General features: G+C 49.9%; 1 protein-coding gene across 1 annotated transcript in view; it reads right to left on the reverse strand.

Moving 5' to 3' along the window:
- Positions 1-41: 41 nt before the first annotated feature.
- ALPK3 (alpha kinase 3) overlaps positions 42-26,240 on the reverse strand; it is a 32,208-nt gene continuing 6,009 nt past the window's right edge. The window contains 14 exon segments of the mRNA XM_056500055.1: positions 42-1,636; positions 1,805-1,853; positions 2,053-2,270; positions 2,504-2,592; positions 2,893-3,167; positions 3,285-3,320; positions 3,578-3,705; positions 4,791-4,938; positions 5,816-7,640; positions 10,703-11,620; positions 11,622-11,724; positions 12,731-12,848; positions 19,270-19,391; positions 22,508-22,546. Of these exon segments, the coding sequence (XP_056356030.1) occupies positions 1,315-1,636; positions 1,805-1,853; positions 2,053-2,270; positions 2,504-2,592; positions 2,893-3,167; positions 3,285-3,320; positions 3,578-3,705; positions 4,791-4,938; positions 5,816-7,640; positions 10,703-11,620; positions 11,622-11,724; positions 12,731-12,848; positions 19,270-19,391; positions 22,508-22,546 (4,390 nt within the window). The 3' untranslated portion in view covers positions 42-1,314.

Below are 26,240 nucleotides of genomic sequence, written 5' to 3' on the forward strand. Positions count from 1 at the left end.
TGGTGCAGCTCTCCCAGAGGGATCACAGTGCCAGGGAACAGGCCAGTCCTTCTTGCTTTATTGCACTCGAGAGCACCCAGTCACCAACGCAGCCACGCAGGCACGTTGTGTACATTGGTATTTTACAGTCCCAGTGACAAAGGACCACGAGCCCAGAGCATGCCAGCTCCCAGCCTGGCCCCCTCCCTCCATCAGGCTGCACTCAGCCACTTCTTGGGACCCCACCTTGCAGGGTGGTGTCACTGGCACCCAGCATCCTCCTGCAATGCCCTGAGGAAGGGGATGCTCTGCAGGCTGATGGAGCAGAGAGCTCCTCTGCCTGTCCATCACTGCCTTGAGGCAGGGGTAGCAGGATTTGGAGTGGGTACTGCCAGCTGTTGCTGGAATCCAGCACGTGCCAAGCAGGAGTGAGGCTGAGCACCAGACTCAGGCTAGGGCATACAGGGTCTATATATGGCACAGGGGCAAGGAGGAGTGAGTCCTGAGTGAGTCCTGTGGGCTAGACACTCCCATGTGCCAAGGTAGAGCCTGGTATGGAGGGGAAGTTGCCCCTTTGCCCTGCTCCCATGTGAGTATCCCATGTGAGGTAGAGCATCCTTGCTGTAGCACTGGCTACCATCCAGAGCAGCACGGCCGCCCACAGCAGCCACACAGCAACAGAGTGGGAGACTTCCCTGGGAAGCAGGGGAGGGCAGGTGTGCAAAATCCCATCCCTATGAAGTTGCTGGTACCAGTGCAAATACCTTGCCCTGGAACCAGCCAACACTCCAGAGCCCCACCTGCTGGAACCCTCTACAGGACAAAAGGTGTGCCAAGGCACAGGGGACTGCCTGGGCACAGGTGGGGTTCTCATCCTTGACAGCGCTGGCAAGGCTTGGCCCAGTCACTTTATGGGGACACAAAGAGGGACATGAGGTGCTGGGAGCCAGGAGGGCATCCAGAACTCCCAGTTTGCTGAGGAGCCATGCAAGGACACGGTGCCTGCAAAGCCCAAGGGAGAAGCTCTGCCCCTGCCTTAAGGAAGGCTTATGGAAAGTTGAGAGAGGAAAGCGAGTCCGAGCGTGGAGAGGCACATGGCCCCACAGGCTTCAGCAGCAGCTCCTGTAGAGAGGTACTGGGGAGGTGGCCTGTGGCTCACAGCCCCCTTGGACCTGGCCCAGCCACTCACAATTAGCACACACCACACAATGCAAGCGCTGCGGGCCAGGAAGGAGCCCCAAGAAGGCCACTGCCAGGGTCTCCCTTTCCCACACTGGTCACGTGCTGGGCCCAGGGTGGGGGCCAGAGCAGGAATCTCAGCTGCAGCAGCTCTGACTACTGCAGGCAGCCAGCTCTGTTGCTCTCTCCTGACCTGGGTTTGCAGGCTGTTGGGGCCTCTCCTGTTTCTGCAGCTCTCCGGGAGCTCTTGGGGCTCACAGAAGCCTTGCGGGTGCCCTGAGGACTTGTCAGCACCTTCTTCTGGAGCTGGGGACTGGACTGGGCAGACTTCCTGCCCAGGCAGGGACTTTTGGATCCCTTGGGTTTGGCTGGCTCCAGCACCTTCAGGCCCAGGATGCTGCAGTAATGATTGCACCTGTGAGCGGCCGGGAACTGCTCCAGCAGGGAAGGGAAGCAGCTCTCCTTCAGCCCCTGGTACCTGCCAACACAGCTATCCTCAGCTCCTGCTCCTGACCAGGATGTCCCAGGGGAGAGCAGGGAGGTGAGGATGGAGCCCAACCATGGTTATCACCATGGCCCTTGCTGTGTAAGCAGCAGAGCTGGGGACAGCCAGGGCCACCCTGCTCCAGAGCTGGAAGTAACTCACCCCTTCAGGTTGGTAGCGATCCGCACGTTGGTCAGCTTCCAGCCCACTCCTGTAATTTAAGAGGACAACCAGTCTCTGTCCAGAGAAGGACAGCCACCAGCACCCAGGGCAGATCCTTGCCCTAGGTACAGGGTTCCATGGCATGGGGTGGGGAGAGAGAGGCAGGAGGGCAAGCCTGGGGCTTTTCTTTCTTTCCCAGACTGGAGGGTGCTGATGGGCCATGAGCACCACCCAGGAGATCCCTTTACCTTCCATGTCAGTCACGAGGATGTTTCCATTAGTCCACTGGTAAACCCAGTGCTGGAAAGTGCAGCATTTGAGCACAATCTCCGAGGTGCCTCGTGCCACCAAGCTGCCATCTCTTTCAGTGACACAGTACTGCTCACAAGGCCTGCCAAGGTCCTCCTCCATTGTGGCATAAGGGATGTTGTTGGCCGGACGATAAATCAAGTACAGAGGAATTATCCTGTGTGGGAGTTCACAGACAATGTCAGCATGGTAAGCTCTCCCTCCTCTTCAAGTGAAGATTAACCACCGTCTGCAACCCTGGCTTTTACCTTCCTCCCAATATCCCTTCCATTTGTGGGAGTAGAGTGCACTGTCTTTGGGATGCCCCATCACCCACAGGGAATCTTCCCACCACCCCCTGCAATGCTCTGTCAGGGCACCAAGCCAGGGGAGCTGCAGCATACCACTTACTCAGGCACCGCTCCAAAATCAGGGATGGCTCGTGCCTCAGCAGCAAAGATCTTGCAGTACTCACGGCTGGAGTTTTGGACTTTACATTCCTGGAAGTGCAAACAGAAGAGTCAAGAACCTGTCCCATCTTGCACCAATGCCTCCCTGGGACCACTGCCAATTGTTTTCTTGTCCTGATGGTCAAAGAGTGATGGGAAAGTCCTGAGCAGCTCCATATTGTGAGCTGAAGCCAAGAATGGCAAGGACGTGTCCAGTCCCCTGGCTAGACCACTCCAGAGCATTCCAAAAGCGGAAGGAAAGAGCAAAAGTGGGCACAGAGCTGGGGACCAACTCACATGTGGGGAAGGTGGGAGGGAGAAAGGTGGATGGTGGACCACAAGGATGCTCACCTGGATGGTGATGTCATAGTTCTTCTCGACAAGGCTGTTCTCATTCTTGGTCCCAAAGACGATGAAATTGTGCACTTTGATGACGCAGGTGTGGCCGGACTCAAAGACAGGCTCCAGGCCATAAATGGCTCTGGCGCGGCAGGCTTTGCGCAGGAACCCGGCTCCCACCTCCACGTCCTCGCTCACCACGCGGCCGAAGAGCTTATCCCCCCAATAGCCTGCATCAGCCAAACCCTTGGCAAACACCATGGGCGTCATCTCGATCTCCTCTCCAACTGGTGGGGGGAAGAGCTGGTGAGGGAGGGACAACATGGGCATGTCCAGCTTCAGCCCCAGAGCTGCCTGCCCCACTCAGCAAGGGGCAGAGTCACAGCTCATCATGTGGCCCTTACCTTCCATCTCTTCCCGCAGGGTAAATCCTGACAACACTAGAGGAGACAGAAAGCAAAGAGACGTCAAGGTCCTGCCAGGATCCCACCTTGCCCCATGCACTTGCACAACTAGGGATGGCAGGTAGGATGGTGGGAATCAGTTGGCACACAGAGGCAGGAACACCTGAGGTGGTGTTACAGAACGTGCCAAGGCTCCCCCGCTGCAGCTCCCCCCACCAAGCCTTTTCTGCAGCTGGCCACACCAGCCCACGGCACACCCAGGAAGCTGTGAGAGGCTGCTGAGGGCTCCTCACCTTCTGGGCTGAACAGGAAATCTGTGGAGTCGGTGCCGTACTCGTTGCTGATCACACACCGATAGACTCCACAATCCTTCTGGGATGCCTGCACAATAGCCAAGGCTGCCTGGGCCTCATCGCCAGCACTGGAAAAAAAATGGAGCACGGCCACATCCCCGTGTGGTGGGGGCCACATGGGAGCCCTGTGACAGGCACTGTGGGTGGGCGATGTACTGCCCTTGGGAGGATGGAAGAATGCTAGAAATGAAGCCATCCCATGGGCAGCCCAGCTGCTCCCCCAACATGTCATGGCACCAGGAGTCCTGCCCTGTGCTTTGTACTAACAGAGATGCCTATTCTCCAGACAAGCACTGCAAAATCTGGCCAGAATTGGGCCACAGACTGATAAAGGTACTTGCCCCTGAGTGAGGCTGGGTCAGAGGTTCACAGAGGGAAAAAGTGGGACCCTCATCCTGAGACCCACTGGCTGAGCAGGCTCTGCTCTGGTCTGCTGGCAGGCAATGGCCACTTGTGCCCATCTGCCCCAGTTCAAATATCTGCCCCAGAAGACAATCTCTGTCCCCAGAATCACCTAACTTAACTAATAACTACTAACTTAACTAACTTAATCTACTCATTATAAAGGCAGCTCAGGGGACACCAAAGGCATCAGGTAAATCCCAACTGATGTGGGTGATGTTCCTACACAAATCCTCTGGGCTTGAGAACAAGTTGCTCTCCGTAGTAGACCCAAAGGATACAAGCAGACACCCAGCTGTCTGAATATGCTTTCCCTGCACAAGGACAGTGCCAAGGGATAGAGAGGGTACAGCCAGAGCTGCTTTTTCCCAGGAGTGGTTGCATGAAAGACCCTCTCAGCACTGCCATGCTCACATGGATCCTTTGGGGTCCCAGTTTTACAGTTCACATACAGCTCTTGATTTCTGTGATGGGCATGACACCTTCTCTGTCCCCCCTCAAGGTCTGTGTTTGGGTACACACAGCAGACACTCCAGATGGAGCATCGATAAGACAAATCTGGCAGCAACTCCCCATCTGGGCAATCCTTCCCTCCATGGGCACTGATATGACATGAAGTTCACAATGTGCTGTGCCATGCACTGAGCTTCCCAAGCTGCCTTAGCCAGAGGGGCTCCTTCACCAGTCAAGGCAAGGAGCAAGGTGGACAGATGCCAGCAAGGACAGCACTGCCACGGCACCGATGGGTTACCTCCTTTGGGCTTCAGCTACAGGGATCTCGTCCTTGTACCACGTCAGCTTAGAATCACTCAGTATATTGAAGAACTGGCACCAAAGTTTCAGGTTTCCTGATGCATCAGAAAATTGTTCTGCCCTGATCTTACGGACCACCTGTGGAGCTAAGGACAGGGTGCAAAGAGAGGGGTGGTGAGATACAGAGCTCTGGGGACAGGCCAGCCTATGCCCACACTGCTGCTCAGGGCTTTGGGTAGCACGTGTATGTCAGCACTGCCTTCCCAGAGAAGGTCTCAGAGCTCCACTGGGATAAAAAGATAGGATACAAGTGGTACAAATTTGTTCAACAGTGCAGCACTGCAATACCCAGTGAGGCTTGGCCAGAGGAAAGGCAGAAAACCACTATGGAATATTGGAGGAAATATTCATCTACTGAAGTAGGGATTTATCATGGTTACCCTTACTCTGCAAGAGTCCTGATTCCTGTGAGTACCACCCTGTTCCTTCAACCCCAGTATTATGCCTTTTAAATTCGATGCCACAAGGAATAAAATCAGCACTGACCACAGATGTGGAAGAGGAGTGTGTGCCCTGTGATGCCCACTGAATCATGGAATCACAGTTTGGGTCTGAAGGGACTTTAAAGACCATCTCATTCCAACCCTCTTGCCATGAGGAGGGCCACTTCCCATTCAACAAAGTAGCTCAGGGTCCCCAACCAGCACCAGGCTTGATGAGGACCAGAACAGAGAGAACAAACCCAAGACAATTCTATGATCCCTGGGGCTGGGAAAGCCCAGACTGTGGAGACAGCCAGTGTCAGAGCTGCTGCCTTCTTGCATTCCTCATCCCACCCCACACTGGGACAGAAGCCTCAGAAGAGACTTTTAGCTTTCACACAGCCAAAGGCTGATGCTGAAAACATCAAAAAAAGGCTGATTTGATGCTGCAAATGCACAAAACTCATGTGGCACCAGCTGACTATCACCGATTCCCTTTGTAGGCGACAAGGGAATGTGCTTCATGGGGATTCTCTCTCACCTTTAAATGGGTTATTTGTTTTCTGGGACTCTGCTGGCTGTGCTTCTGGCTTAGCATCTCCAGGGACCTCTTCACCACCAGTGGTGTCACCTGCAGGCTCCTCATACAGCTTAGGAACCTCCAACGTGTCCATCTTCCTCATGAGGGTTGGAGAGCACTGCTCTGAGGGAGAGGATGGAGCTGGGGCAGGAGACTGCAACAGGGATGCATTCTTCCTGGACTGCCGTGGTGAAACACTCAGACCTCCTGTGTGCCCCGGGCTCCCTGGAGCTGCCTCCTCTTCCACCCCCACCGGTTTGGGTTTTGGCAGGAATATTTTGCGCCGGGCCCCCAAAGCGAGCTCTTCTGGTGTGGCACAAGGTAGCACTGCCAGAGGGTCAGCAGGGCTCTCTTCAGAGCTCACTGGAGGCAAATCAGAAAGAGGAGGAGCCACTCCTGCTGTGGGCATGCTGCCCACCACGATGGAGGGCACTGAGAGTGGGGGCGGCCCCGCAGCCTCAGGAGCCCCCCGGGTGCCTCTCCTTGGTGGCACAGGCCTGCAAGCCAGCATCTCCTTGCTGGTAACAAATTCCTTGTTAATCATTCCTGTGATCCGTCTGGATGTCCTGGGGGTCAGAGGGAAGTTCTCTGCTGTCTGGAAGAGTTGGTTGTTTTCTACTTTTTCCAAAACTTTCCTTGAGGTGCGAGGGCTAAGGCCAGCAATGCCTGTCTCTGGGATCATGCCTTCCCCTGCATTTGGCTGCTCCTTGTCCCCAGAGTCAGTGACCCCTTTTGTGGCATCCTTACTACTATCTGACATTTTTAGAAGTAGCAGCAGGTAGTTCTTTAAGGAGGAAACCAGGTTTTTGTGCTGCATTTTCTCCTCCAAAGACATCTCCTGAGAGTCAGGCAGGACTAGTGGCACTTGTGGCTGAACCTCAGAGACTCCTTCCCAAGTCCCTGAAGATGCTGCTGGTTCCTGGCATGGAGCTGTGGCTGTCAGGAGTCCTCCCTCCTTCCCTTGAGGTCCCATGGGCACTGGCTTGTCACTCTCCTCCTCTAATGTGATGGCTGAAAACATCTCTTGTGGGGCAGATCCACCTGTTGTGATTTCTGTTTCTCCACTCACAGGAGGCAGCAGCTGGGCTCCAGACAAGACCTTCCCTGCAGTGGCTTCCATCCCTGGGCTTCCATTAGATGCCAGCAGTGCCTCCTGAGCCACTGATGGCCTCACTGCAGGAACAGGAAGCGGCTCTTCTTTGACAAGAGGAACTGAAGCAGGAGCCATTTCGGTGTTCTGATGGCACAAAGGTGTCCCTGCTGCCTCCCCGTGCACAGCCCCAAGACATGGTTCTGCTGCAGCACTCCCTCCTGTCCTCACACCAGGATGGCTCCCAGACAACTCTGCTCCTGCCTCTTTGCTCTTCCCATCTTTGACTGTCTGACATGGGATTTGTTCAAGAGGAGCGTTTTCTCCAGGCTCTGGAGGAGTCAAATTTTTTAGCAATGACTCCTCCCCACATTGACTTTTGTTCTCTTGATTTAACAGACCTTGCTGAGTCTCTCTGTCCTCAAGAGCACGGAAATGGTTTTCTGCCTGTTTCCTGGGGGGTGTGTGCTCCTTGTCAGACCGCACATGGTCTGGAGAAGGTGCTGGTGGCTTTGGTGGCTCCTGAGGCCTAAACCGAGGATTTGTCCTTTTTGCAGCCCCCCTGGTTTCCTGGCAAACAGGCACTTCTTTCCTGACTTTCTCCTCTAGCTTACTGGCTTGCTGACTGGTCTCTTTGGTTGGACTGGACACTGGATGCTTTAGTTCACCAGGAGACTGTCCAACTCTTGCTGCAACCTAATTAAAAAAAAAAAAAAAAAAGGAGATTAGCATAATGTTATTGCCTGGGTCTGTGCAGTCACACTTGTGGTCCACCTGTGCCATATGGCACTGCCCAACTTCTTGAATCATGGGAATTACCCTGATACCAGTGTTACTCTGTCATCCAGCATCTTCTGGTTTCACCATCATCTCACAGGAGTGGGTTCCACCCGTAAGGCTGCACAAAATGTTTCTTCTTTTAATCAGCTCCAGCCCTTCTGCCTTTCAACACCCTTGCCATGTACAGGGGCAAGACATCTGCCTTTCTAAATCATTCAGTGGTTTTTAATCCAATCTCCTCTGACTCAGTACCTTTCCAAAGAGCAAAACTTTCCCATTTTCATCAGCCATTGCTGACACCTTGCAAAATTCCCTTGATGTTTTTAAAGACTGAGTGTGCTTCCCTATCTCCACTGTGAGATGGGGCAGTCAGCATGTCCCACACTATCAGGATGAGGCTGCCCAAATGATTTATAGTGAAACTGTACACCCTGACATTATCAGCACTATTCAACCATTCTCTGACGTTCGGGAAGCTCAGATGTTCCCGACCGCAGCTGCACCCAGCAGACGTGTCAGCAAGCTGCCTGCTGGGATGGCTGAGCTTTATCCCAAAATCCTCCAGCCAAGGAGAACAGTCTATTTCTGTATGGGAGGCAGGGATACTGTGGTACACGCTCTGCCCAGCTGATGCTCTGCAAGCATCACCAGGACAATGGCACAGGGACAGGGCATACACACACGTGTCTCCTTCCACCCTGGAGGATCTGCTGCTAAGGATTTTTCCTGAGGTCCCTGACTTGAGTGTTAAGCCCCCAAAATGAAAGCCATGGGAAAGGAGGGCTGTGGCACTTAGACCTCTATTTTGTGCTGCTTTTGCTTCATTTGGTAGCTTGGGGAAAAGAGGAAAGGTAGTACCATTCTCTCAGCAAGCCCTTTCCCCAGCAAATAAAGGAATCATATAATGGTTTGTGCTGGATGGGACCTTAAAACCCATCTTATTCCACTCCCTGCCATGGGCAGGGACAACTTCCACTAGAAGGTTGCTCCAAGACCCATCCAACCTGGCCTGGAACATTTCCAGGGATGGGGCAGCCATGCCAATGGGGCATCCCATTGCTTCTTTGGGCAACCTGTGCCAGGGACTCATCACCCTCTCAGCCAAGAATTTCTTCCCAATATCCCATCTGACCCTGTCCTCTGACAATGGAAAGCCATTCCTCCTTGTCCTGTTACTGCATTCCCTTGTCCAAAGTCCCTCTTTAATCATTAGGGCAATATGAGTATTGAATGGCTGGGATGGGTGAAGTATTAGAGGCCATTCCTACCTATAAAATTCAAGAAATATAATAATCAATTTAAAATTTAGGCAAGAGTGATCACCATGCAAATCTAGTTTCTTCTATGCTCTTGTAGAGGAAGATGTTCAGAGCCTGGCTACAGTCTAGCATTTTGCTACAGATAAATCCAGCTCAGTAGAGAAGTCCTGAGCATAAGGCCCAGCTATGTCCTAAGGCTAGGAAAACACTCATGCTATGACCTTTCTTGTTTAAGAGAAAGAATGAAAAATAAAGACAAGTAAGCCCTGTCCTGAGGGGTGAAAATATCCTGAAACATGGTTGGAATTGGCCTTAAAGGCTTTAAACCAGCTTATTTGCTCTCACAGAAGCTTGAGGACTTTCCCCAGCAGCACCAATAAGCTGAAGCATTCAAATTCAAATCAGAAGCATTCCCTTTGGTCTCCTCAAAGGCATACCAGCTGGCAAGTCACAGGCTTCCCTCTGTGGGTAGAGCTTTTAAAGAGAAAAAAATATTCATGCATATCAAAGGTTCAGGGATGACAGCCCAAGCCTGGCTGCCGCACACCAACATTTTTCCATCATTTTTGAGAGCCAGAGGTGTTAAAATGAGCAGAGAGGGGAGAAACAAACGGCTTTGCCAGGGGCTGGCCTGAACAGCAATAATTTCTGCAGCAGCACATGATAGTGGTGGGTCAAGTTGAAGATGAGTTCACAGTGCAGTGCAGAAGCAAGGCCAAGGTGTGCACTGCACAACACAGCAAGTTCTTATCAGCAAAGCTGCACCCACCAATGGCTAAAGAAATTTCAGAGAGGAAGAAAGGACTTTTTTTTTCCACTGGAGCACCTATCAGTCCCTTAGGCACTGCGAATTTTCCCACATTCTGAAATATGTGCATTACCTACCAAGCAAGAGGTGAGACACCTGGAGCCTTGTCTGTACTGAAAGTGTGCACCTACCACAGCCCAAACTCCAAATTCTGACAGCACCTGCAAACCTGACTCAGAGAATCTTTTGTGACAAAAAGGGTCATTAAAAAAAAATGCGGGGAAAATAGTCCTGTAGCTTCCAGTCTAATATTTTCATAGCAAATACTTCAGGTTAGGGACAAAAATAGCAGTTGACTAAAAGATGCTCTGAGAGTCAGAAGCAGGTGCTGTGCCCTGGCACTTTATCACCACCACAGTGAGTGTCCCAACAGAGTTTTTCCAATAGGGATGGCCAAAAAAAGATAGTCCAGACCTACTGTATGTATACACATTGCACTGTAAACAAAACTCAAGGCCCTGAGGGTGCAGCTCACAGGTACCTCATCTGCCTGGGGGCTTCTTAACTAAAGCTCCCTTGTTAAACTGATCAGATGCCATCACAAGGCACTCACTCCCAGCTATAAATACCCATTCAGTGCTCCCTGCTGACCTGATTTGAAAATATTTCGCATGAGGTCAGCCGATTAAACCAGAGAGCCCCAGGCCACTGAGACCAGCTGCTCTAATGGCCCCAACTTACATCTCTCACCACCTCAGCTGACATTTGCTTGGAGATGAAGTGGAAGCTCTGCTGTCCGGGCTCACAAAATCAAAAAAGCCCTTCTGGGTGCTCTCACCAGTGGAGACCTGCAGAGCCTTGGCAGCAGATCCCATGGTGTGCACACAGCCTCCCAGGCCCACCATACAAATATGCAGCACAGATATTTTCTTGCTGCCACCCCTGCGTTGGCTGTTGTCTCTCTTAGTTACCTCTTTGTTTCCCTCCAACTTCTGTTCTTGCTGCTGGCCTCTCAGGCCATTGGACAGCACAGGTTCTGCCTCCAACACCTCAGAGGCCCGTGGAGCATCCTCTGTCTGTCTGCTGACTGCCACAGGCTGCAGGGCAGCCTCACTCCTGGCCTCGTCCTTGCCTCCCACCTCCTCCTTCCCTGCCGCTGGCTTCACTTGCTTATCAAAATACATGTCCTTTAAAGAGAAGTACACGTCATCATTAGGTTTGATGTCCTGTTTCACAGCCTTCCCAGGCTCTTTATGCTTTGGACTGGTTTCCACTTCTTGATCGTTCGCTGCCCTCAGACGTGCACTCCTGCGTAAGGGGACAGGAGGAGCAAACCTGGGATTTGAAGATGGATTGACCCTGTCTCTCCCACTTTCTTCTCGCTTAGAAACTTCCTGTGCTGCTGCTGAAGGAGCCTCCACCTTCTTTTTCTTTTTAGCTGCCGAGTCTTTTGCCCCTGGCTTAGTTGCCAAGTCCTCCACAGTCTCATAGATGTATGTGAGAAAGCTGTTCCCATTCTCCTCCCCACTTTCCAAAGTGGCATCTCCGTTGGCGGTCACCTCTGCTTTCAGAGGTGCCACCAGTTTGTTTGGGAAGCCTGACACTGCACTGAGTGGCTGCTCCTTTGCCTCAGCAATATCCTTGTGTAACCTGGACTGTGACTCTGCGACGTGCACTTTTGCTGTGTCTTCCTTCTCCCACGGCGAGTCTCCTGACCGGAGATTCTGATCTCTACCCAGCCTCCGCTTCCTCTGGAGCCGTTCAGGGCTCATTCCTTGCAACTTCTCCACTTCCACATTCTCTTTTCCTCGTTTCTTGCCCTGTTCTATTTCTTGCATCTTTTCTTCAGCTTTTCTCTTGATCTTGTCAAACCACTTCTGATGGATTTTTGAACTCCGTCATGGTTCCCACTTCCAGCACACCAGAGCAGGACACGATGCCTTTGTTATTTCTAGCTGAGGCCTGGTAAATGCCTGCATCCTCCTCACGGCACCTGGAAATCAAAAGCTGTGTGTGAGATCGACCTGCTGGACACACAGGCATGCATATTCCCCCACTTCTTGCTCCACAGAGTCTAGAAGATGTGGCCCAGGAGGTGCCCACAGGACATCTGGAGGCCTTGGGCTGGCCTCCCTCCTGGGCTCTGCCTGCTCTCTGCAGGAACAGACAAGCAAGTTTGATGATAAAGTTGTTCTAGCTCCACCCTGGGCTGTAACTCTGGTATGAGGGCTGTGATGGAAGATGAACAAGCGGCACCAGGCTTCCCAACTGCTCTTGGTCAGAGTCCTCTGCAGGATCTTTTCCTCTTAGCTATACACAACCCACAAGACATTCTTGTTCTTCCTCTACCCTACTGTGTTACCAAAGTCTTCCCACCCCATGTCACAGGCACCAGCACAAGCACCTGCCTGCATCCCTACTGTCACCCCTTGAGGACACCTAACCCACAGAGATCCCTGCTCCTGGAAGAGATAAGCCTCTGATGGACACCTGAGGGAGCAGAAATGCTCAGACTAGAAGCACATGGATGGTAGGACTATCAGCAACACTGATACTCTGCATTTTCAGTCAGTGCCACACCTGTTTAACATCCGAAATCCAGGACTCAAAGTGCAACAGGTCTATGCCTGCTGGGGACAAGGTGTGCCTGGCTCTCCAGAAACCTCATTCCCTGGACCATCATCTCGGAGGCCTTTCAAGCCTCCAAGGATAGTGCTTTCCCCTTGCTCAGCCCCAATGCCCAGCACTGGAAGGCTCCAGAGACAGGGAATTCTTCCCTTCCTCTTGCTGCCAGCATGACAGCTATCCCTGGATGCAGTAATGGATCCCATACTGGTGTGACTAGGGAGCCATAGGTCGAGGGGAAGGGTCAGCTGTGAATTCACAGCAGGGAGCAGAAGGGGCCAGCAAGTGGTGGGGGGGACACCACTGTTGACAGCTGAGAGCACACTCAGAGCTCCCCTCACCAAACCCAGGCACTCTCCAGCTCCTTTACTCACTTGTAGAGCTGCAGGGTATGGCGGTTTCCATGACGGAATATTTCATACTTGGGTAAGCCACAATAGCGATCCATCTCCTCATCATCCTTGTACCATGTCACCTCTGGCTGTGGATACCCTGGGGAGGGCATGGAAGGTACATCAGAGAGTGAAACATTCCACACAGAAGCACAGACAGCTACACAATCTGGCACACCAGCACAGATGCTATTCTGGGCTCACCACATTCCTAAATGGCACAGCAGAAACAGTGGAAACTTAATGGGCTTATCTCAGACTTTTATCACTCCTAGGAATAGGGCTATTTTTGAGAAAAAAATCCTAGCACTTCATTCCTGAACAGAGGGGAGTGGATCACACGCTCGTCTCCTGTAACACTGGCTGGAGAAGGTGAGCATGCCGTCACTTTTATATGAAGAGAGATGTTTTGATGAGGCCAAGGCTATGGCTGGAGAACAGGCGTTCGCCCCTCCATGGAGCACTCAGCATTTTGCACAGTGTCACAGCCTGTAAGCTGATCCAAAACTTTCCACTGAACAGAAACAACCTTGATTGCATCACAGTCAGCTCAGTGTCCTACAAATGTCACTTGACAACAGATGTCACCTGCCTTTTCAGTAGAATGACATCATGATGTGTGTGACTGGCTGGCTGGCAGGCTGGGCATGCAGCCATGTTCTCTACCACTAGCAGAGGTGTTGGATCAGCATGTGAGTCCCACATGGACCAGTGCTAGCCACAGCCTTCACTGCTCACTGACAGCAGATCTAGTTCAGATTAAGTGCAGTTTTCATGCAAAGCAGCCAGCAGGGGTTCCTGCACTTCACTCAGGGCTCACCAACCAGCCAAGCCAACCTCCAGGGCATGGGATGAAAGTTTCAATGATCAAATCATGTCTTGGCTATAGTAGATTGCTCAGGAGCTTATCTGCTGCAAATGTCCTCTCTGTGGGGCCAAAGGAAGGAGTCCAGCTCCTCAAATCCACCAAGGCTCACCCACAGCACCCCAGAATGTGGCAAGGGTCAGCTCCTGTGAACACCCGAGGCATGGGCTGACAAAGACTTTCCAGGAATATGCAGTGTCCCAACCCAATGGCTCTGGAGTAATGAGAAAGCAGGGACAAGGTGCTCTCTGCTTACTTCCCAGCTACAAAGCCACAGGTTTCAAGGCTAACCAGGACCTCAAATGTCCTCCTTGCACCAGCCAAAGAAGTTGTCAGCCCATAGCAATGCCTGAGCCCAGCCTACTTCTACTCTCATGAAGGTCCTAGAGCAGGACTGAGAGTCCAGAAGCAGAGACTCAGCAGGAATTCACCCAGGTTTTGGCCAATCCAATATGCCTTTGTCCAGAAAAGCAGCATATGCCAAATCTCCTCCTGCACTGCTTTGGCTCCCCGTCCCCAGCCCTTGCTTGTGGAGGCTCCTCTGTGTCCACTGGCTCCTCAAGGGTTTTAATCCACTGGGACCAGACAGGGCTGGGAAGATAAGTCTCAGCAGCTTTTCTTTCCTGTTCTCCTCTATGAGAAGCATCCATGCCCACAGCCCAGACACCTCACAGACTGGACTTTACCCTATTCTTCCTCCCTCTCTATGGTCTCTCATGCTGCACTGCCCCAGCATCCCCCTCTCTATCCTCGCTGTCTGTACATCTCCCACGTGCTTTGCTGCCTCAATCCCTTCCCACTGCTGCCATCAGCAGCTTTGGCTTTCTGCTGGGTAGTGCCTCGTTTCTCCTCTTCTACAAGAAGTCAAACCATTATTTTCTCCAACACCCTTCCTGCAAGGCTCTCTGTTCTCCTCCTCTGCCCCACTCTTGTCACAACCTTATTTGCTGCTGCTCTGACCCCCTAAATCAGTTTCTAGAGACATGCAAAGCCCTCAGGTACTTGTGGCTGAAGAAAATGAGCCCTATCCTGGGAAATGGAGAAAGCCATGAGAGCATTCCAGTGATGGAATCATCAGGGATTGATGCTGCTGCTTATATTTTTCATAAAATATTAAACACTGGAAGGAGGAGCCTGGGCTGAATCAGCCGGTGGTGAATTCTTTCTGCTCCAGAGATGATGAACAAAACAATTTCCATGCACAAGCTCACACTGTGCCCAGAGCAATCCAACCCTTCCCAAGGGTTGTTCTGCAAGCAAGACCCTCAGCAGGCCCCCAGGGTCCATCCTGCAGGGAGCTGGCAGGTAGATTTTCCTGACACCCTAACAAACAGCAGTCACAGCCCTTCATTCTGGGAACTGCCAGCAGATAGTTTCCGAGAAGCCCTGTGATGTCCCGGTGCCCCCCCTCCCCACCCTGCCACGGCTTCCACAGCTGATTTCCATTCCCAGCTGACATCTGCCGGAAAGAGCTGCAGCTTCCAGAGCTGTGCAGTGCCTCAGGGAAAGGCTTTTCCTCTTGCTGTGCTTAAAGCCCCTTTGACCTGGAGCACCTGTGTCCTTGAGGCTGCCTGCTCCCTCCGAGGAGCTGCGGCCACGACAGCCCAGTGCCAGGACCAGCTCACATTGCACGCTCCAGCCTGCAGCCAAAGAGAGCTGCAGGCAAGTGCTGGCTGGAAGTCTGCTGGAAGTCTGCAGGCAGGCTGATGCTGAAAGGCTTCCTACCTCCCATGCAGGTACAGTGGCCCCAGCTGCCTGTGCAAACGCCATCCATCCCTTCCCAGAGACTGTCATTAGAGTCAAGCAGGGGATGGGAAGATGCCTGTGCAGGGATGACTCTCCCTGGCATGGGGAGGGGAGCTGCTGCTGATGCTGCTGACATCCATCCTGACAGCATTTGGGCTGCTGAGTGAATAAATTCCCAGTCCAGGGTGGGGGAAGAGGAGCCAGGCATCATTCCCAGAACAGTATCCACAGCTTGACAAGTAGGGTGAGATGGAACTGAGGGTTCCATCCATCCACCTTTGGGCACTGCCATGCTGCAGGCACCAGATGCCCACCCTTAGCACGAGACACCCTGAGCAGCCACTCTTAGATCTGCATTCATCCTTCCAAAACCTGCAGCCTCCCCATGCAGCTGGTGCAGAGGGATTTGCTGGCAGGTGAGCCCCTGCAGCCCCCAGCCAGAGCCCCACAGCTGCAGACAGAGCAGTGCCAGGTGTTCCTGGGAAGAGGGCAGGCATCCCCTCCAGATCTTCAGGATATTGCTCCAGTGTGATGGCCAGCCACCACAGGATCCTGGAGACTTTTCAGAGTGAGGATTATTTTTTTTCATGGAGATTGCCAGGTTTAGATCAAACTTTCTTTTTCTGAAAACTGTCAAAATCTGAGAAGTCTTCAAAGCTTGGTGGCCGTAACCAAAACAGTTCTTAAAATATCTATCCAAAACAGCTCTGAATATATCTATCCAAAATTACCCAGAGAAACTCTGCTTCAAGGTTTCAAGTTGCTTTTTTTTTTTTTTTTTTTTTGAGTGGGGAACAGTGAAGGAGAGGGAGTAGTTAGTCTTCTGAAACTTGGGAAGGTGCTAAGAGTTTAGAACTATTAAATAATATCCACAGTTTCTGCTCTACACAAGCTACATGCAGTAGGGGCTTTAACAGTCTTGGAATACAATTCCCTTGTCCTCAGCCCCAAAGCCAAACCTCCTCATCTCCCAGCAGCCTACTCTCTGCTTGTAGTCACTATCCCATCCCCAAACTCCTCTCACAGCCCCTGCATGTCTCCAGACATTCTTCATCCAAGCACTTCAGTCTCATCCTTCAAACACTTCCCTCAGAGGGTTCCTACAAGCAGCAAGTGGAACTCCTTTAACCTGATTATAAACTGCATCCACTAAGCATGTGACTGTCTACTCACCCTTCCCCAACTCTCTTCCCAAGCCACAGGCAGAGCCCTTTCCCCTCTGTACTCTGCAATAAAACCGTGGAGGCAGTGATGGGATCAAGCTCCTGAGACAATGATTTGAGAAGCCAGATCAGAGGGGTTGAACCTGGCTAAGGAGGGTGGAAACAGCACTGAAGAGGCAGCTGTAGCACAGTGGGCTGGTGCTGACATACAGTGGTCTTGGCGAGATCCAGTCACCACCTGTCCTGGCTGGACTCATTCCCTAACAAGCAGCCAGAGACCTAGGCCCCTTTATCCAACTTTCTCCATTTAACCAGCTGACATCTCTCCTTCCCAGGCAATGCTACACAGAAGCAACTAAACAGCTGGAAAATCCTTGTGGCAGCACCTCCATGAAGGGCCACTCTGAAAAGAGAAGCCTGATATTTACTCACTGCAAACGAGCTGTGATGACCCTTGAGACCCTGAAGTCCAGACAGACCCACCAAGGAAAGCACTTGGTGCAGAGGTGTAGGCTGAAGCTGCACAGTAAATGGAAATGTTATTGTTTCCTTTTTCACGTCTCTTAGAGAACAAAGGATGAAACTAATTTTGTCTGAAAAAAGAAAACATCTCATAACAGATGCAGGATTTGACCCAAAAAATCAAATCAGACATATTAGGGATACCAGTAGCAGGCTGAAACTAGGCATCAGGAGGAAAGGAAGGTTTGTGCCTCCACACACAAGTCTACCTCTGCCTGACCTCCTTCTTCCCTGCCTGCACCTCTCACCACATTCTGGAGATTGGTTCTTCAAACACTTGAATCTTTCTGTGCTCCTAGGACAGACCCAGCAAGTCCTAGTCTAAGTATTCCCAGATGTGGGACTAGCCTGTAACTCTCATTATTGGTCAAGAAGCAGCAAAAAAAAAAAAAAAAAAGAAGAAAAAATAGTAAGATGTTATTCTAGGTCACGCATCCATATTTGTGGCTTGACTGTCAAAACAGGAGCAAGTGACTGTCTGCCCTCTGCCTCCATAAAAGTGTCCCTGGACTCCAGCCACAGTGCTGGGACTGAACTGGTTCCATTCTGGTCACTGGCCAGGGATGTCACTGCCATTTCCTTGCTCCCAGCAACGCCTCCCAGTTGAACACAAACATCATGGCAGGGCAAGATCCCTGAACTACCAACCAGACTCTGCAGTCAGAGTATGCTTTACACCTCCTGGCCCTCTCTCCCACAGAGATCCTGAGCTCCTAAAGCAGTCCATAGGACCACATATAGGAGATGCCCATCTGGCAAAGGTTGTCCAAGAATGATTTTAAAAACATTTCCATGAAAATTTCTAAGTGCATAGAGACATCCCCCAACCTAGTTTACCAAGCACAAAAATATCGTGACACATGCCAAAAGAGACTCATTGACAATTTTCTTCACTTGAGTAGGAAATTAGGCCAGTATCAGCTCAAGTTCTCTACCTGGTGCAACACAATAGGAGGAGATAGAATTTGTTAGAAGGAACATCAACCTCAAAGGTGCAGATGGTCAAGATTTAAGCCAGTGAGAGAAGCCAGGACTTTTACTCTGGATTTTCCAACATACCCAAACATTTTCTCACCTCTGACACTTGCAGAATGGTGCATTCCATGGTACTGCACAATATGTCAAGCTTTTACTTCCAGAAAACTGAAACTGGGAAGAGTCCTTCCAATGGCTCCCCAAATAAAGTGGTGTGGAGACATCTCTAGAAGCAGCAAGGGGTCTGCTGAAGTTAAGCCTCAATAAAATCAATACATAATTGTAGCCCTGCAAGTTCAGAAGGTCAGCCTTCAGAACAAGAGAATCCGTAAGAGAAAAGCCAAGAATTTATAGCTGGCAGTTGTCGGAAGAACTGAGACTGTGATTCCTTATTTCCAGCTGTTTCTAACAGCAAATCAGATTTCCTTAGGAAAACTTTGGTCCTTTGGACTTGTGCCTAAGAGACTCACTGGATATACTCTCCACCTTCCAAAACTTACAAGCTTGTTTCATGTCTCTCACTGAGTAATCTCTTAGAGTAATTAGTACTAGTGAAGTCAGGAAGGATCATGGAGTCATTATAAGCACATGAAGAGAAGAGATTTTAGTGTGTCCATATTGAAAGAACAAAATCTCATCAGCAAAGGAGCTACTTGCCTCTGCACCAATGTGCTGCCACGCCAGAATGCCTTAGCACTCTTTTTTGGCCCCTCCTCCTCCTCCTCCTCCTCCTCCTCCTCCTCTTCTTGCCTTAACCCCTTCCTGCCCAAGGGAGATTCTGGCTCATTGGGCAGTGACCAGCTTTTATTTCAGATGTTGACAGACACAGGAGTTTATCACTGATACAGGTGTAGCTGTGCTCTAACCATCTACAGTCAGCAGTGCTGATTCCAGCACGACAGCTGTAGTCTCCAAAACTGCACATTCCTGATTTATGGAGTACAGGATTAGAGAAGCAGAGATTAGGACAGTACAATGTAGCTGGTCCAAGCAGTAATCAGCATATCCCATTTTCTAGTCTTTCATTTGCCTTGTTTGACATGTTAGCTTATGCCTTTGCCTCTTTACACTCTAAGGTGTTTCCCACCTCCCTTAAATTGAAGCTAAAATCACCATGCAATTGCTGAACCTCTGCTTGGCACTCTGACAACAGCAGGCTCGTTACCCTTGTTATCACTTGCTGCAGAGTTTAACTGTCACAAGTCCAGCAGATGAGGCAGGACCAGGTTATTCACTGAAGACACTGTTACCTGTCACTATGCACGTGAATTTAGCATCACAGTCCTCGGACACAGCATGGGATTTGATAGTGGTTTCAAATAGTGGCTGTGTTTCCTCCGTCAGCTGAGAAATGATTGCGCAGAAGGTGCTCCTGGAAGATTCAAGAAGCATTTCTTAGAGATAAAAGCACCAGAAAAATCAAAGGGTCCACCTTGTGTCTCACCTCAGCAGCCTGTGTTCTTGTTGTCTATGCCCTCTTCCCTCCCATCATCCCTACACTTGCTCACAAGCTCAGTCCAGTTTCAGGGCATTTGATTGATTTTTCCCTCCTAAGATGACTGTCAATTTAAAGTGACATTTGGGAGTTATTCCCTTTGTCTTAGCCCTTCTGCCTATCGGGGCAATGAATGTTGACCCACTGGATGAATTAAGATCCATTTTAGCTCTTGATTATACCAAAACATCTCTTTGGCCAGCCAGCAAGCTTAGAGCTCCACCTAACAAAGTCAATTCCCAGTTCGGAACCATAAATGTTTCAAGAGTTGTTCTGTTTACTGGGTTTTCTTTTGTTTGTGAAGAATTTGTGTCATTTCAGGTCAAGTGTGAACTGAACACATCTGAACACAGCAGTCCTCTCAGAATGAAGAAAAGTTTCCAGCTGTGGGACAGCTCACTGAGGAAGACCTGAGTCTGGCTAGCAGCTTTCTGAACCCAGGAATTAGCTGGGGAGGAATTCCTTGTTTAACCTCTTACTTCTGCAGGTAGGCACTCATGCTCCTTACCCCAGGAGTTCAGGATCTGACCTCAAAGTTCATGCTGGGACACCCAAATAGCCAGAACTATCCTAACAGTGCAATCCATAATGCTCAAAAGCAGACCATGGATTCTTCAGGTATTTCAGCACTATTCAATGAGTGCAATAAATTACCATATTTATCCAGCACTGCCAACCCTGCTGCAGCATCACTGAGAGACTTCCCAGAAAATCTGGGCTTTCTTAAATTAAAGGAAATTATTTAATTCCAAATTGTGTTCTCATTCAGATAATGCTGAGGCTCTTGGAAGGGAAGAGCTTCTCATTTCATTTTTCCCTCTGCAATTAAAACTCTACACATTTACAATACAAGAGGGGCCCCCAAGGTCCCAAGTGCAAAGACACTGGGAGAAACAGCTAACATTACAAGAGAACCAGTAGCTGGCAGCTCTATTTATATAATTTTCAGCAGTGAAAGACATTCCTTAAATAAGTGATCAGCTTCCAGAAACATGCAAGGGGTGGAACAAATGCCCAAACCACTCCGGACACAGTTCTGCCATGAGCAGAAGGGTTCAGAGTGTGTGGTGAGGGTTCCATGAGGAGGACCCCAGCCTCACAAGCAGCCCCAGGTTGCAGGAAAGATGCTGGTGCTGCTGGCCACTAATGCTCTACCTGCTAAGGAAGCAAACTGTTTCAGGGCAAACCAAAACCACCTACATTTAGCATGACCCAGCACGGGCAGGTGCACTGACAGGGACTAAGCATGCATGGCTGAAGGTGTCAGGAAAGCTACTGCCACAGCAAGTGCCTGTTTCATCCACCCTGAAACTTACCTGAGGGCTGCAGTGTCATTATTTTCCCTCTGCCTTCCCGCTAGAATGGGATGCAGGGAGATGAATCCCTGAGTAACAACCCACTGGGACTCAGCAGGAGCCTCACCCAGCTCCTAGGAACCTTGTGTTGGATGAAGGTCAGGACAGGGGAAGCTTGGGATGTTACAAACCTGACTTATCTACTGAATGAGGGTTATAAGCCTGTATCCAAACACATGTATGGGATGGAATAAAACTAACAGATTCCACATCTCAGACTCCTTTCTGTGGAAATCAATAGATACTAGGACACTGGTCCTAGCAAGCAACTCTTCACTCAATGGTGGGGGCAGGAGAGTGCTGTGGGAGTCAAAAGCTGTTTCAAACCAGAGCAACCTTTCCAAATTCCAATCCCAGGAAAAAAAATCCCCGTTTCCACAGAGTAAGGCAAACAAGGCAGTTACTGGTAGGGTTTTGATATACAGATCCCCCACCCTATACCAGTAAATGCCTTTCAGATCCACATAAAGGAATTTCCCAAGCATCAACCAACATTTCATACCCCAGCAGGAGGGCAACAGGATCAGGATCTTAGAATCAAGTGATGCACACACATACAGTGGCTCTTGGGACCAAGTTTAATCCCAGCACCATGCCACTGGCACCAGCAGGCAGCACCAGGAATAAGTCTGATCCACTCAGTGCAAATCCCACAACCAGGTGAAATACATACAGCAAAGGCTACTGAATGGCTTTGGAAAGCAGCTGTGGTTGGAAGCTGGGGGCTCCACAGGCTTGGCAGATGAATCAGAGACTTGCCCAGTGATACTTGGCAGGAAGCCTGGAAGGTCTGTTGAGTCTTTCAAAGAAACCATTGTGCTGGTCAGAGCAGGATTGGAAGGCTCTGGCACTGTGGGGCTCTCAGCTGACTCACTCCAGCTGCAAGGAGGCTTGTCCAAACCAAATTGCTTTCTAAACCAGTAATTCAGAGTATTTGAGGAACTGGACACAAAGCATGGTCAGCATCCTCTACCTATCTTTTCTTTGGGCCCTCCTGGAGCTGATCTTTGAGGCAGAAAAAGCCCTGGACCCTAGACGAGACTGCTGGCAATTCAGTAGCCTTTTCAATTAAAGAGGGATTTCCATACAAAAGCCTGGTGGAAAAGGAGATTTGAGCTACAGAGGTGTTCTGGAGAGGCCCTTCCCTCCACGGTCATTCTTCTACCTGCCACTCCAGCAAACCAGAAATGCCAACTGATTTTCAAATGTGTTCTTTTGCCAAAGGCAAGATACAGTTGTACAAGTGCATTTTGGGACAGAGTCCAAGTGAATGAGGATCCTCACAACAATGGCAGGGGAAAGAAAATTTTTTCTCTGGATGTCTCAGGGCACTGATCCAATTTTTAATGTCTCTGTATGGAAGTCTCACTTTAATATAAAGAAGTAGCTGAACACCCATCCTTCGGCTAAGAAAGAGGAACATTTCTTGCACCTTAATATAGGAATTACGATGAACATTCACTTTTCTTTCTGCAGTTCAAGCAAGTATTAGGGATCAAATCATGCAGAATGAGGCTGTTAGATCACTTCAGGGCTCTCGACTGATTAATTAATTAGTACCAAAGCATTACAGGTTAATTGGGTGCAGACATTCAGAAAAGTGTTTGGTCAGAGCAGTTTAATGCAATGTAGTTTTACCTTCCTAAACTGGAGGGAGAGAATCTGCTGCTTGATAAGCTAAGCAAAAAACAGCATAAAAACCATTAGAGAGAAAAGCACGGAAAGGAGCTGAAATAAACAAACCGTTACAGAGACATATTAATGATGAGTCATTTTGCAGAGGTCAGAGTTCCTATTAAAAGAAGGTACAGCTGCCTTAGGCTGCCTGCCAGGACGAGCAAGCCACATTGTCAATGGAAATCAAAGGCTGTAAAAATGAACTGGGCGTTAACCACAGAGAACCAGGGTCAGGACATTTATACAAGTAGGTTTCCAAGAAGCAGCACCTTGAGCCTTCCATGCACCATCTGCAGCACTGTGCTCAAAGCAGGCAACTCCACCACAGGAGACGTCCAGTTAAATGGAGGTGGAAGTATGGACGAGACCAGCCCAATTCTCTGCTGGCAAGCAGGTGGCCTGAGCTGGGTGCCCTCTGTGCTTCCAAGGACAGCTCCTGGGAGAAGCTGAAAACTCTCTGATCACATTGCTTTCCAGCTTGTCAATCAAATCACTAAGGTCTGGCAAAACAGTAAAATAAAATAACAGAAGTAGACTTTACAAGAATCTACAGGTTTTGCTTTCTTCGTCGGAACATGTAGCAGCATTAACCAATTCAGGGAACACCATCAAACACTCAAGTCCTGCACAAGATATCTTGATGAGCTACTTACCAGTGGTCACCAGCTCTCCCAAAGGAGTGTCTTCGGGGACTCATGTCCCAGCCAAAGGGCCACACTGCCAGACTGTGGCAGCAGCCCCTTGCAGGCTGCAGAAAACAACCTCTGTGCATTGACCTGCAGCAGTCAGGGACAGTTCCTCAAGCCTTGAGCTCACCCACATGGCAACCAAAAGTCTAAAACTAGCAGGGACAAGCTAGTCAGCAGCATGTGAGCCCAATGATTGAACTGCACTGAGGTACATGTTACACCTATGCAACAACCTCACCATATAGCCTTGGAAGTGACAGCAGCATGACTGCAGCCCCTCTGGGATGTTCTAAGCCAGACTGCAGAGAGATCAAACCTTCCCAGCCTCTGTTCTGAAGACTAGTGAACCACCAAAATTCAGTGCTCCAGGATGGTGCTAGTGCTACATAAGACAGCAGAATGAATCACATGGAGGGCCACCAGCAGGTGCACCTCTTCAGGTCTTCTACCCAAATGTGTGAGTCCCAGTCATGTGGAAACCAGCAGGACACCAAGTTTTGCCCTATAAATGACCACAGACTCTGAAAACTGGTCCTGACAACTGTACATTCCACTTGTGGAGGCTGAACCTTCATGTGAACACCAAGAAAAAAAGTAGTTCAGCTTGAAGTCCTGACACTTTACACAAGTAATTGCATATTTCCTTTGAGAAGAAAACCTGAAGAGCTCAGAACTCTTCTCCTTCAGGAGAGCAAAGACAGCAGAAGTTTTGGATTGTTGCTCAGAAGCAGCTTTAACCCAACAAACATAGGTGGCATTTGGCCTTTTGGCAGCAGCTTCACCCTCTCCACCCCCAGCCACACAATCCTGGTTCACTCCCAGTGCCAACTGCTGGTCATGCAGCCAAAGGATGTGCAGGTTGGGCGTGATCCAGCTGGGAAAATCAAATGCCCACAGTAACAGGCTGAGGATCACTCACTCACCTGATCCATCTTTCATGTGCTGTGCTGGTCCATGGGAGAAGCCAGGCAGAGGAGCTGTGTCCTTTGAGCTGTATCCTTCCACCTCCTGCTACATGCCTGTGAGCTCCATGCCCTTTCTGGCACTGCCAGACACAGCTTTGCATTACCTCCCTTACTGACCAGCACCTCACCTTGGCCTCAACACTCACAGACACCCTCAGAGCTTCTACAGCTCAAACTGCACCTTGTGCTGTTCTCACCCCATCCTGACCTCCTGGGGATCCAGGTTTCTCCTCCTCCCACACTCCTTCCCAAGCACAACCACCCCAAGTGATCCCAGAGGCAGCTGTATCCTTGTGCTCTGGGCTGCCCACAGGCATCTCCATATGTCTGGAAACACTACTCATGGGTTTAACTTGTCTCAAAACATTTTGTTTACCACTGCAAGGGAAAAACATCTTTTTACCCTCCAAGAATGCTAAAGACCTTCTTAAAGGGAAGTTCCCAAAATCCTTGCTAGCTAGAATGCTAATGTAGGCAGTAGTGTGGTTTTAGTCATGATTTCTCACGTAAGACAAATAGGGATGTGTCTTGGCTTGGATGTAAAGAAAATAGCAAGAGTCAGAACAAAGGCTGCTCGTGCCATGAGCCCCTTGTGCTCATGGATGTGATCAAACATAAACACAGTGCTTTTTTTTCTTTTATCCCCAGTACTAAGACAACATGGACTTTATTCACTGCACATCCTGAGACAGTGCTGAACAGTGATGTGAGGGGCTCTTGGGTCTCTTGGTATTACCAGAAGAAAAAGGCCATCATGTATTAATTGAAGTTTAACCTCAATATGCTAAATTTGCTTTTCAGACTAGAGATTTAAGCCCCAGAGAGCACGATCAGATGGTGGATCCTGCAGCCAGCACAGCCCTGCCTGCAGGCAGCTGGTGCTTCGCTTCAATTATGTTCCAGCATATCCATGTAGAGCTGTGCCAGCACAGCTACATCAGAGCCCAATCTGCCCTGCTGGAAACACGGGGCTCCTGAGCAGGGCAGCAGTGCCCCAGCTTGCCTGGTCTGCTTCTCTCTGGGACTGGGCTGTCCGTGCCCTGGGCTCCCCAAGGCCTTACTAGCACACACAGCACAGTGCTCTGCCAATGAAACACGGCATCAGCAGTGTGTGCAAGACTGGGGCCATAACAGTTACTGGATAAAGACAAACGCTTATGTTATCCTGAGGAACAAATCTAAAGTAGTGAATCAAGGCCTCAAGTATAATCTTTCCTTCTATTGTAGAAGTGGACTGCTCCAGGCATGTCCCCCACTGGTGGGATGAAGCCTCCTCAGGCACCTCCCACTGATGAAGAGAAGCTCAGCTTTTTAGAAGCTAGTTCTGAAAATACAGAACTGTTCTTAAGTGCTGGACCATAGCATTATACCTCTCCAGCACGTCCCTTCTACCAGTCCCAGTTCTTCGTTAAATTTCATTTTATCATATACTTTCAAACTCCTTTGGCCATTTATCATCTGCTTAAAGGTTTTAGCCCTTCAACTACCCATAATTTTCTTTGGAAGTGAAGACAGCCTTCCTTATTTTTCATGCACTTGCTAAATTTCAGTCTTGCAAGGGCAGGAGGCAGAACTGCCAACACCACTCACTTTTTTTAACCACTCAAGTTGATGATCTGGGCTAGCATCCACTGGCACCAAAAAGTCAACGGCTTGAAAAACAGATTTTTCAGTCTGGCACCTTTTTTAACCCTCTCATACCATCATCCATTAAATTACTCTCTTTCAGTACTTCTTATCACTGAGATATAGAAATCTTTCTCCTGCCAGTTCATTCCTCACATGGAAATGAAGAGCTCAGGAACCCCTGATACAGGCTTAACAGTGGCTCTGTTTTCATATGGACAAGCACCTGGACTCAAGCTTTTTGAGCTGCAGCAGTGATCAATATTTTTCAGTGCTCTTCCACAGCATGAAAATTGACTCACACAAGCTGTCCAGTGAAGGAAAAAAACAGCAAAAGGTGTCCATGACAGCAAAGCTGACACATCCAAGTTATGTTTTGAGGGAATCAGCATTGCACAAAGCTCCTTGAGAAGC

This window comes from Oenanthe melanoleuca, chromosome 10, assembly GCF_029582105.1.
Source record: "Oenanthe melanoleuca isolate GR-GAL-2019-014 chromosome 10, OMel1.0, whole genome shotgun sequence".
NCBI classification, from domain to species: Eukaryota; Metazoa; Chordata; class Aves; order Passeriformes; family Muscicapidae; genus Oenanthe; species Oenanthe melanoleuca.